The 13,387-nt window shown below is 41.8% G+C and overlaps 1 protein-coding gene across 1 annotated transcript in view; it reads right to left on the bottom strand.

Moving 5' to 3' along the window:
* Positions 1-4,577: 4,577 nt before the first annotated feature.
* LOC128746397 (uncharacterized) overlaps positions 4,578-13,387 on the bottom strand; it is a 164,577-nt gene continuing 155,767 nt past the window's right edge. The window contains exons 3-6 of the mRNA XM_053843447.1: positions 13,269-13,339; positions 5,057-5,470; positions 4,857-4,996; positions 4,578-4,790 (exon numbers count right to left, since the gene is read on the bottom strand). Coding sequence (XP_053699422.1) covers positions 4,578-4,790; positions 4,857-4,996; positions 5,057-5,470; positions 13,269-13,339 — 838 coding nt within the window. The remainder of the gene's footprint in view (positions 4,791-4,856; positions 4,997-5,056; positions 5,471-13,268; positions 13,340-13,387) is intronic.

Genomic DNA, 13,387 nt, shown 5'->3' with positions numbered 1-13,387 from the left:
GTAGTTCTTAAAAGAACTGATTGTTTTCTACCAGATAATAATACAAATCGAAGAAATTTACTGCTTGGCAGCAGCTTTTTTCGGACCGCATTCTCCTCGGAACGACTTTTTTTGGCTTTGGATCGTTATTCTCGGTACCGATGCCCATGCGAAAATGATGTGGTTCCTCGGATTACCGTTGGTTATATATCAGAGCAAACGGCAGCAATTTGTAACAAAGGCTGATCCACGTAGAAAAGGGAATGGCAGAGAAGAAAATAAGGCGTGACTTTGTACGTTGTTTGAAGCTTCCAGTTTCTGTAGATCAAGCATCGTCTTCATGTCATGGCACCGACAACCAGTGGAAAGGCCGCAAAAAGCGATAGGAAGAAGAAGAAGCCACGCCGCTAGGAGAGCTACGCTATTTTCTTTCGTTTGTTGACTACGGCTCAGTCAAGCATAATACCAAGTTATAGTGAGTGTGGCTGGCTGCCGGGTGAGTTTGTCATGCGCGCGCCGTCTCGAAACGTACCGAAACAGTCACCAAAGTACAAATACTCATAGTAAATGTATCTGGTCAGGTTTCTGTAACTATTCAACAATTAGCCCTTTTTAGGGCCAAATATATACATGAAGATGCAATTCGATTTTCTCACTAAACGCTTCGTCTCGAATTACGAAGTGGCGCAGTTTGCTTTTCAGAGGATTTTGCCATGTAATATAGTTTAAACATTACTGGCGGGCTCGTACGTTCATACTTGATAAACTTCCAATTTGTCATGTTCATTTTAAATTGAGGAAAAATGTGAGAAAAATCAATTTAACTGCTTCGTACACTTATTCAGTAGTTTTTAAAAGAACTGATTGTTTTCTACCAGATACTAGTAATGCAAATCAAGGAAATTTACATCTGGGCAGCAGCTTTTTTCGTGCCACCTTCTCCGCTGGAACGACTTCTTTTGGCGGCTTTCGGTGCCTTTGCTGTGGATTCCATTGGCTTAGTAGATTTTTGTTCGGGGGCAGCCGCATATTTACTCCAGTAGTACAGCTTTAATCGGAGCCGCCTTTACAGCAGTTAGCAAATTTAATTTGTTATCGTCCGTTTTATCAACCTTGAACGAATCGGAAGCGCCTGCTCTCTTTGTTTGGACCAGCTTTTCGACCTTTTCGACAGCTACCTAATTTCAAAACCTAGACTACTACTAGACTAGACAAATTCCGAGAGTACAACTTGTAGACACATCATCTGTTTGTGGCCTTTAAGGTAGCGTACGATTTAATCAAGTGAAATGAGCTGTAGTTGATGCGTGCGGCGCTGGTTGGATTCGAATCATGCGTTAGAATAGCGGGTGAGACCTCAGCCGCTTTCGTGCCGTTGAATGGACTGAAGCATCGACGTGACGTCGATATCATCAGAATCAACCGTAGAGCAGCATAAGAGGCCTCCAGGCCTTTTAAAAGGGAAGCGGCTAGATTGAGGCTTGCCATTAACACCGCCAAAACGAAGTACATGATTGCTGGTAGGGAACGTGGGAGACCAAGTGTTGCTGGTGCCGAGGTGGAGTTAGATGGACGATATGAAGTAATGGAGGAATTTAAGTATTTTGATACACTCGTGACATGTGACAACGATGTAAGACGCAAAGTGAAACATTGAATTGCAGCCTCAAATCGGGCTTTCTACGGATTACGTAGTCAGCTGAAGTCGTGTAGTTTACAAATTCGCACAAAACTGGCGCTCTACAGAACACTAATCCTCCCGGTGGCCCTTTGCGGACATGAATCATGGACGCTAAAAGAAGCTGATCGACGAGTGCTTGGGGTGAACGTAGTACAAGTGGCAGGCTGCGGTGGGCTGTGCACGTGCCCAGAATGCCCGCAGAAAGAGTAGCCAAAACTATTTTCAGCAGAGCATAAGGAAGAGGCCGTAGACTTCGAGGCAGACCCCACACCCGCTGTGTGTGCATTGTCGAAGACGATGCACGTTCTGGGTAGGTTCTGGAAGCTCTGTTCCTTACATCCAAATGCAGAGCAGGGACGACTGTTGTACGCTGGCGGCAATCGGTCAAGTGCGGTGGAGGGGTTGAGAGCTTCCGAAGTACTGAGGTTGTTGCGTCCCTGCATCCAGTTCAGCGACAGAAGGTTGTCGGTCCTGCATTTGGACTCTAAGTAGCATCCTATTTGCGACGGTCCCGGATCTCTATTAGAGGACGAAGGATTGCTCGCTGGGGTTATCTTTATACGTAGAGTTGTTGGTGTTGCTTGAAATACTACTGGTGCTCAGTAGTTTTTTTTTCGCTGGTGCCTCCAAATCCCCTGAAGAATGGACTTTGGGCCATGTACCCGTGTGTAACGCAGTATGGCGTTCAGATCGGCATCGGTTTTTTAACCAATGGGATCACCCTTATCGGATCATTTCACTGCAGACAATCATAACTAGCTCGACGATGGCTTCGCGTTTCACGCTGGGGCGAATTCGGGAAAGGTAGAACCAGAACAATGTCTTAGGAGGAGATACGGGGCCTTATTCTCACAATCTTACTTATTTACTTATTCAGCCGAGAGCCGGGGTGGCTCTTGCCGTATCAAGAATTCCTTTCCATTGTACTCGGTCCTGGGCTACTCGTCGCCAATTCGTTGCGCGTCTCGACACGCCTTCGTTCAAACGCCTCCGCCACTCACCGCTTTCCGTTTGTACTCCGCCAAAAATAGTCCGCAACACTTTTCATTCAAAGACGGCAAGTGCACGTATGTCTTCCGTAAGCAAAGTTACTGTCTCAAATCCATAGAGGACTATCGGCGTTTTGTACATCGTCAGCTTCGTGCGGCGGCTTATGCTCCTGGATCGAAGCGTCTTGCGAAGGGAAAAGTAGGCTCGATTTCCAGCTTGAATGCGTCGTTGGATCTCCTTACTCGTATTATTGTCAGCGGTGACTAGAGATCCCAAATATACGAACTCATCAACCACTTCCAGTTCATCGCCGTCAATAGTCACTGTCCGTGGAAGGCTAACGTTACTTTCTCGCGAGCCTCTTCCTACCATCTATTTGGGTTTCGACGCATTAATTTGTAACCCTGTCCTCCTAGCCTCTTGCTTGCTGAAGCTAGTCTTGCTGAAGATCGTTCCACTCGTTTCGATGCCCGTCAGGAATATTGAGTAACATACAGGACAATCCATCTCCTTGCCGTAACCCTCTGCGCGATTCGAAAGGACTTGAGAGTGTCCCCGAAACGCGCACGTAGCACATCACTCGTTCCAGAGTAGCTTTGATCAGCCGCGTCAGTTTGTCCGGAAAACCGTAGTCGTGCATTATCTGCCATAGCTGTTCGCGTTCAACGGTATCGTAAGCTGCTCTGAAATCCACGAAAATATGATGCGTGAGCACGTTGTACTCTCGACATTTCTGGAGGAGTTGTCGGAGAGTAAAAATTTGATCCGTAGTAGCACGGGCCCCCATAAAGCCCGCCTGATACCCTACGATTTCTCTTGCTATTGGGGATAGACGACGCAACAAAATCTGGGAGAGCACCTTGTAGGCGGCGTTAACCAACGTGATGCCGCGGTAATTACAGCAATCTCCGGTAGTTTATCCTCCTCCCAAATCCTAGAAATTATCCAATGAAGTGTGGTTCTTGGCCATTTTTGTAGAGCTCTGCCGGGAATAGGTCCTTTCCGGCGACTCTATTGTTCTTCGACTGACGAATTTCTCGCCGGATATCTTCGAGAGCGGAAGCCAGCACGCTGTTGTCGTTTGCAGGCACTCCAAGGTTAACTTCCATTGCATCTTCTTCTGTTATATTGCCGTTGAGATCCTTATCGAAGAGCTGCCTCCATCTATCGACCACCTTGCGCTCGTTTGTGATTAGATCCCCTCCTTCGTTCCTACACATGACAGGCTTAGGTGTGTAGCCCTTACGAGTTTGGTTCATTTTCTCGTAAAACTTGCGCGTATCATTAGCCCGGAATAGTTGTTCCAGCTCCTCACGATCTCTGTCCTTCTTCTGACGCTTTTTCCTCCACAGGATTGTGATCAACTCATTCCGCGCTCGTCTATACATTGTCAGCTTCGTACAGCTTTTTGATCGCAGCGTGTTGCGAAAGTCACAGTAAGTCCGATTTTCGGCTTGAATGCACCAATGGATCTTTTTACTAGTGTTTTTGTCCGCAGTTAGCAGCGTTCTCAAATATCACGAACCCATCTGCCACTTCAAGCTCGTCGCCGGTAACGAATACCGTCCTTGGGAGGCGTACAGTCTGCCTCCTTTGAATCTTCTCCTTTCATGCCATGGTCTTCGACGCATTTATTTTCAAGCCAATCCGCCTAAACTTCGCTTTCCGTTTGCCGCAGATTGCCTCCAACGTCACAAAGTTCCTGGCTATTATATCAAAGTCATTTGTAAAGCCTACGGGTTGGCTACCTTTGGTGAAAATCGTGCCACTCGTTTCGATGCCCGCACATCGAATCACCCGACAATTTCGACATTTTACATACAAAGGAAAGAGTCTTTAGCCAACAAAAATTCTAGCGAAAGCTGAGAGAGCATATTATAAAATGTATATTTTTCATGTTTTAAATTTTTTCCTTAATAGAATAAAATCAATGCTGATTGTTCCAATTCAATGCTTGCAGCTTCAAAGTTGCGATCTCTCGTTTCAGCTTCAATAATTTCATCTCCTCGGCATGCTTTTCATTTTGCTGCTGAATACTCAATGCGTGTTGCTGCAGTAACAACTTGTGCTGAGCGCGTGCTAAGTTCAACTGCTCCTGAAGCAGAGTGCGCTCCAATTTAACCAATTCGCTTGGCTGCGTCTGCAATGAAAGGTTGAAAAGTTTTCGATTCAAACCAGCATCCTTTTGAATTTACTTCACACCTACCCTTGGCGATCGCGTGGCACGGCTAGTCGTAGTCGCAGAGCCGGCAGTTTTGTTTTGTGAACCATTATTGGTAGCATATACATTGGTAGCTTCTGAATTTCCATACAAATTAAATCCCATTTCTCCAACAGGCATTACAACTAAAAAGATGAAGAAAAATTCATTCCATATATCTATCTTCTAATCGTGTAACTTTTTACGCGTTTCCTCGGCGACTGATGCATTTTCATAGCCACTCAGCAGGTCATAGAATCTGCGCTCTGCCGGATTAAGAGGCATCCTCCGCTGGCCACCGGTCTGCTTGGTGTCGGTTTTGGATTTTACACGATTTTTTAGATTGTGCACCTTCTTCATGATTTGCTGCTCGCTGTAATCAATGCCATATTCAACGAAAAGTTTCCGGGACAGCTTCTGAAGAGCGGCCGATTTCTTCATTTTCATTGATGGACTTTGTGATTTTTCCAATAGCACCCCCGCATGCTCTCCGAGCAGATCCAGGAACGTCGCATACTGGTCGTTTGATTTGTTGGTGTGTCGTTTTTTTGCCGGCGGTTGATAGTGCACTCCGTCGCCGTCGACGGTTGGCATTGCGTCGCCGTCGTCTTCGTTCCAGTCTAGAAAATAGAAGGAAAGCTTTAGCAACCTTCTTCAAAACGTATTGTTTTAAAATATGCACTTTGTGCACAGTAAGGTTTTGACACCTCTCATTTTCAGTGGATCATTATCCACTGGAATGTGTGATTTTGTTTCCATTTCCTCCATTATACAAATATGGTTTCTTTTTGAATAGTTTGATTTTTTTTTCATCTTTTTGTGAAACAGCTCATGTCACAGTAGGCTGTCTACAAATAAAATCGATATTCTAAAGGGACAAACAGAATGCTACGTCAACGCATCCGTCAGCGCCAATTTGACAGTAAACTCATGGGAAAATGCAATTTAAATTGAAAAACAAGGTTTTAATAGAAATCACATGATTGCAACATCTTTTAAGAGTCTATCGGTATCGAAACCATGCAAATCCTTTCATAATTGCGTAACCAATTAACGTACAAAATCCTTCACATTTTAATGATGGTAACTAGAATCTAACTTATGGAATGACATTCTGTGGTAAGACGTAGTCCTACGTCAAAAGACAACCAACATATTGCTTTCATTACTGACGTTTCGTCGTTCTTTTGTCGTCTTCGTCCTTTTGTGCACATGTTGTCGTCTTTTTGACGCTCTTTCAATAATTTGTTTATCGTGTTTTGTTTGTTCCTGTTCTGGGGTCTTTTCGACGTCGCATATTCGTTATTTTTTGCATATTTAGTCATGTTTTCGACGTTTTTTTTGTTTATATTTGTCGCTGTTTTGACGCCTATTCGTCGTCTTCATCATATTCTCGTGTTCTTTCCGTACGCCGTTTTTTGACCTCCGTTTTTGGCGTTTGTCGTTGAATTTTTTCGGCGTCTTGTCGTTTTTTTTGTTGCTGTTTTGTCATCTGAGTTTTCTTCATTTTTTCTTATCATGTTTTCGTCGTTTTTTGTCATCATTTCGCCGTTTTTTTTGTTGTCTTTTTGTCTGCCATTTTATCATCATCCTGTTTGTTGTCAAGACAATAGAAAGCTGTCTTTTTACAGTATATTCGTCGTCGTTTGGTTGTCTTTTTGTCGTACATCCGCCATATTTTAGTCGTCTCTCACCTCTGAAGCCTTTTAATTGTTTTTTGTTCCTGTCTTTTCATCGTTTCTTTACAGACTAACACACGTAATACTGGAGTCTAGTTCCATTGCAAATTGCCCTTCAGTCAAGACGCAAACCACAGTCGCTGCGCAGAACGTCGTTCGCCTGCGCTGGTGCTACTATCAGATAAAATACGAGTAAATTTATAGCATAGCATAGCGAAGAGTAGTGTTTTTAACGACGTTTTGCTAGAAAATTTGTTCAAAGTGCTACGTGCTGTTAGACTGTGGTCCTCTTCGTTGCATTTTCTACATCTATTTATCGTTCCGTCGTTACTGTCCTTTTTTAGCATTTGTTGTTACTACTCTCGCGTTTTTGCAACATCTTTTATCGTATTTTTGCCGTCTCTTGCCGTTTTTTCATTGTCTTTTCACCGCCTCTTCATCGTCGCGATGAGATGACGAATAATTGTTGTCTTTTCGATATCGTTTTGCCGCCTCGTTATCATCTCTACGCATACCGTACTCTTCCATATTTCGGTTATCTTTTCATGGTCTTTTTGCCATCTTTTCAACGTATTTTCGTAGTGTGTTTTTTGGAGGTTGCTTTTTGCATTTTTTGTCGCTTCTTCGTCGGATTTTGCTGTTTTTATTGACTTTTTTGTTTGGACGTCTCTTTGACACTTTTAAATGTCTTTTTGTCGTGTTTTTTGTTTTCTTTATCGTAATTAGTCATATTTTTTTTTTGGTTTTGTCATATTTTATTGTTGCTTTTAGCATGTTTTGTCGTCTTTTCGACGCTTTTTAAACCTTTTTTGTCGTGTTTCGTTCTTTTTGCAGCTGTTTTGCGTTTTTACATCACATGTTCATGTTGTTTCCGTCGTATTTCTATGATATTTTATTTCATTTGGTTTTCACCGCATTATCGTCTTCTTTGCGACGTCTCTTCGTTGTTTTTTCTTTGGTATTTTAAACTTCTTTTTGTCGCCTTAGTGTTGTGCTTTCTAAAGGCTTAAATTTTTAGCAGTTTTGGATTATCTCATAAAAAGAGTAAAGCTAATTGATGAAAATAGAACAAGAATACCAGCTACTCGATTACAAAGAACAACTTTATTCGCTTGACAGTAGTAAAGGATCATAACGTTCTGTCGCACTATAGAAAATATATTGAGAACTATCCAAATGTAAGAGGAAATTAAAACGAAAATGATTAGATAAGGAAATCTTGAATGTGAGGAATATTATGTTTTCAACGCCCAAAATGGTGAAGAATTCTATCTGGCGACTACCGTTAAAGTGATAAATGGAAGTTCATATTGCCAGCATCGTAGTAAATTTGTCATTTTTAATGCACTACGCATTGACCAGCAAACCACTACAAAAGTTTGTATCCGTTCAATTATGTTCCTCTTCAGCTGATCTGCAAAATTAAATATTTTTACACTCGAACAACAAACAATCATGGATGTTTCCATAGTAACTCCGTCATGGCGCACTCGACACTCCTGCAATGAATGTCAAAAGATTGTACCCACTTGTGCTCAAGAACCGCCATTATCGCTCGTGGAAAATGAATAGACGGCTTAGTGGTGTAATTGGTTAAACAACACACTCGACTAGAGATTGCGAGCTATGAGTTCGACTCTCACCTTCGCTAAGTCTATACTTTTGGCCTATTATCAAGAATTTTTCAGTTTGCCTGAATCTATATTTTTCGCATTAAGCAATTATTCTTCCCCAAACCAAAACAAAGTTAAGCCGACTGCCATACGTCGTTAGAAAAAGAATGAAAAAGCGAAAATAAAATCATTTCGGTGCTTCTGCTGCTTTTGTCCGGTAGTTGAAATGCTTCCTTGGAAATCGTCTTTCTGTGAAAATGGGGAGCACTTCTCCATGCTTTGCTTTTTTTCTATGCCCCATGCTTTCTTATTTTCGTATGCTTTTTTCTCAGTGTAGAAATGATTTTAATTTTTTTAGTATTTTTTAATGAAAATTCAGACAACTTTGTAAAAGATCATTTTTTGTAGGTGCTATAATTTTCGAAAATACAGAAATACCTTTTTTTCCGGAAAAAGTTTTTGTTAGAAAAACTTTTTTCCCTTAAATATGCCCATTTTGCGATGTATGGAAGAATTGTAGGCCATATAATTATCTAGCTTCAAAAAAAATTTCATCAATTCCTGAAATGGCCTTTTTCGGAAAATCGATTTTTAGTTTTTAAAATGCTTTTTCCTGAGTGTAGAAATTATTTTTTATTTTTTTCAGTATTTTTTTATGAAAATTCAGAAGATTATCTAAAAGAGTGTATGAAATGGGGAAGGCAAACGAGAAAGCGACCAACATAGCTTTTGCCAGCCCAAGCTCCTACCTAGCGCCCCCACGTGGCCATACCCGGTAATACTCTAATGAGTAGCTAAGCTAGGAGGTGCGATGCCGCGTGGTTCCCAGATGCAGACGGCTGAGCCACACGGCCTTGGTAGCACGTAAGTATAATATATTATTTTAATTATTTGTTTTGTTTTAGCTCAAGCACCTCCTATTGTACAATTAAGACTCTAACCGTAACAAGCTTAAATAATGCACATGGATATCGTAAGGAAAAATTAAATTACTTATTGGATATTAGATGAAGGAAACTGACGCATTTTTTTTTTCATTCGAAGGATTGATGGTGAGATTGTTCTATTTTTTGTTTTACTTTTTTGTTTTATTTTTTGTTTTGTTTTAGATTGTTTTATTTTTAATATTTTATTCATATAGTATACTTTTTTTTGTTAGATTATAGTCACTTTAACACTTTTAGGTCATTCGTGACTTCGTGGGTTGGGATTTAAACTCGGGTCCTCGGCGTGAGAGGCGTGAATGCTAACCAATACACCGGGACTGACCCCATATCGTATATACTGGGTTCAAGAACACCTATGAAGATTGCGTGAGTTTTTGCGCATCCTCTTAAAGTAGGTGGTCAACTAACGTACCCATTTCTACAATCGTAAAGACATAACATCGTAACATCGTAAGCCAGGTGTATGGTGTACTTACGGGTACATCATATCAGCCACCCATGATGTGTACGGTTGTCTATGCTATGCTATGCTATGCTAATTCAGAAGATTATCTAAAAGTCACCCATAGATCATTTTTTTGTAGGTCTTATAGTTTTCGAGTTATATTTTTTATAATAAAAAAAAAGAAAAAAAATTAAGCCCATTCCAAAAGTTAGTCTAGACCAATTTTCGAAAAACTAAGTATGCAAAGATGTTTATTTACATGAACTCTTTACACACACAAAGTTTCATTAAATTCTGAGAAGGTCATGCCAACCTCTGGTCGAGTTGGCGTGAAATCCGTCATGTGTCCAAAAGAGCACGACAGTTTTGTGAAAAAGGGCATTCGCTTATCTATGTTTACTCTACTATCTATACTTTTCACACGTTGCCGAGCAACGTTACCAAAAGTTATGAATATACAGAAAATGTTATCAAACAATGTTTTATAGTTCATCTCTTCTACATGATTTTCTGTTCGCAGTGCGGTAAACATTTGTTTGACAAGAAAAACCGCATTAGAATCTACATTTCAAAAGCGAAAAGCGAACGAATCGAAACTAGCAAAACGTATTGGTAACCGTTGTTGTTGACAACACTGCTGGCTAGGAGACCTTTTCGTGTTGTTTCCTACGTGCGCCGCTGTCTGATTGAATAAACCGAACACATGTTTTGTTGTCTTGACGTTTGTGATGAGGTCATGCATTAATGAAATGTTTTACAACTGTAGTCTTTTACAGTAGATGGTGAGAACGGTAGAAGAAAGTAATGAAACAAAGGTGTTGATTGTGTCTCCAGGGCGCGACAAGACGTGAAGGGAAAGAGCGGAATATGTAGATGAACCAACGTCTATTATACAAACTTAATAAGCTTTGTATCAATGACACTCCATATGTACGCTAAAACACCCATAACAAATCCACTCTTGGATAAAAGTGTTTTGGTATTAAGCCCGCTCTGATTTCAGCCTTGGATTAATGTGTGTTGGTGATAACTGGCAACTTGCGAACGATAGGTTGCTTTTCGGTCACACACAATTGTAATTCATTTTAACTTTAGCTGCTAAATTCCGTCCGCTATATGTGAGTAACAATTTTGTCAATAATGTAGTATAAAACTCATGCATTAATCGGCAGTTAAAGTTAAAATAACCCATAATTGTGTGTGACCCGTGATTGTGGGATGACTGTGTCTTATGATCATCTAAGATAATTAGATGATGTAGTAGAATTAAACGGTAACATAATTTTTTTTTCAGGTATTCTACTAAGATGCTTAAATAACCAATGACTAATCTTATAGTAAGAGCAAAGCTAGAAAAATTCTATTTAAACGACCAACCAGAGGTTGCCACTAAGCCAAGGGGAAGTTTTATCTAGAGACTAACAGAACCCATTGAAAGAGGCACGGAACACAGCACAAACGTATCCGAAGTTTGATCCATGAATCTTAATTTACCAAACTGTCAACTTGTCGAACAAACGTACCATGAATGATGAGCTGCTCATTTGAATCGGTTCGCAGCGGAAAATAAACTAGGTATATCGTCTATGTTGTGGTCTTTCGTTGTCGATGATCTTTCAAACTTTCAAATCGACACAGGCTATAGTCATGGATTCTGATTTATCTAATATAGCTGATTTATCATGGTGAAATCTTAGTGAGCGTCTGCACTCCATGTTAGAAGCGGCTCACGACAGCGTCTGACCCTGAGCGGGCGGCTAATGTTTGGCGTGAATCCAGACAACGATATAAGGACATGGATAGGAAACTTAGTACCTGGAATGACAGATCGCTGAATTTCGCGGAGCTCAGAAAATTCGGCATCATGGCACTGCTGCAGGAGATCTTTCGCAAAAGCGAGAAAATGGGGAAGGTTCGTGGCGACAAGATCCAACTTTAATAACAACGTGAATCCGCTTGAAGAACGGGAATAACTAGGATGGCATTGTAGCGAAACTTATTAAAATGGGCCCGGACAAGTTGGCCGGCTGTCTGCATCAACTGATTGTCAAGATTTGGGACACGGCACGACTACCGGAGGAATGGAAAGACGGGGTTATCTGCCCTATCTACAAGAAAGGTGATAAGCTGGATTGTGAGAACTACCGAGCCATCACTATCCTGAATGCCGCCTACAAAATGCTGTCTCAAGTCCTCTTTCATCGACTATCGCCAATAGCCAATAGATTTGTGGGAAGTTACCAGGCCGGCTTCATGGAGGGTCGGTCTACAACAGACCAAATCTTCACCCGGCGGCAGATCCTCCAGAAGTGCCGCGAATTCCGAGTCCCCACGCACCACCTGTTCATCGATTTCAAAGCCGCATATGATAGCGTAAACCGACAAGAGCTATGAAAAATTTTGGACGAAAACGACTTTCCGGTAAGCTTACTAGACTTATCATGGCTACGATGGATGGGATCCAGTGCTGTGTGAGAATCTCGGGTGGATTAATTATCAGACCCATTCGAATCTCGCAGAGGACTTTGACAAGGAGATGGTCTTTCCTGCCTGCTATTCAACATTGCGCTTGAAGGTGTTATAAGACGAGCGGCGATCGAAATGCGGGGCACAATTTCAATATACCCAGTCAATTTATCTGCTTTGCTGACGACGTAGATCCTGTCGGCAGAACATTTGAGGCGGTGGAAGATCAGTACACCAGGCTAAAACGCGAAGCAGAGAAGATTGGATTGAAGATAAATACGTCTAAAACGAAGTATATGCTGGCGGGTGGGACCAAGCGCGACAGGGCTCGCTTGGGCAGTACCGTGGTAATCGACGGGGATGAGTTCGAGGTAGTCGACCAGTTCGTATACCTTGGCTCACTGGCAACAGAGGACAACAATGCCAGCCGTAAGATTAAAAGACGTATTATCAGCGGAAGTCGGGCCTACTACGGACTCCACAAACACTCGCGGTCGAACAATTTGAGCCCCCGTACAAAGTGCACACTGTACAAAACGCTAATTAGACCGGTTGTCCTCTACGGGCACGAAACGTGGACACTGCTAGAATAGGACCTACGAGCACTCGGAGTTTTCGAACGGCGGGTGCTAAGAACCATCTTTGGCGGAGTGCAAGAGAACGGTGTATGGAGGCGAAGAATGAATCACGAGCTCGCGCGTCTCTACGGCGAACCAAGTATTCAGAAAAGAGGTTAAAGCTGGATGGATATGTTGGGCAGGACATGTCGCTAGAATGCCGGACAAATATCCTGCAAAAATGGTTTTCGCATCAAATCCGGTAGGAACAAGACGAAAAGGGGCACAGCGAGCGAGGTGGCAAGACTAGGTGGAGCGAGATCTGGCGAGCACTGGGTGCCCGCGGAACTAGAGATCAGTTGCCATGGACCGAAACAGATGGAGAAATTATACTGCACAGGCCTTGTTGTAAGACAATTAAGGCCAATTAAGTAAGTAAGTAATGGGAATAACTTTGTAAACCAAACTATCAAAACGGATCAAAAGTTAGTTTCGGTCCTTGATTGTGTCCAACATAAAATGCGGGTTTTTAGAACTACTAAAATTAGCACAAAGTTTCAAACCAATTTTAAAATCTGTTAAACATTCTGTTGAAAATTTTCCGTAATGCAATCTTATCTTGTATATGCTTTATATTCCGAAAACCTGCTGGAATTTTTCTAAAATGTATATCAAAGTTCCGTTTTTGTGAACATCGTGCTTCTTACTTACCAGGTTGATCTCTGAGCATTCCTAAATCGTCAAATGATAGCTGGACCGGATTCATCTCTGGTGCGAAAACTCTGTAATGAATCAAATATACGCGTTCATGAAGTACATGAAAAACTGAG

The sequence above is a fragment of the Sabethes cyaneus genome, chromosome 1, assembly GCF_943734655.1.
Source record: "Sabethes cyaneus chromosome 1, idSabCyanKW18_F2, whole genome shotgun sequence".
Classification (NCBI taxonomy): Eukaryota; Metazoa; Arthropoda; class Insecta; order Diptera; family Culicidae; genus Sabethes; species Sabethes cyaneus.
This window is presented reverse-complemented; position numbering and strand designations above follow the sequence as displayed.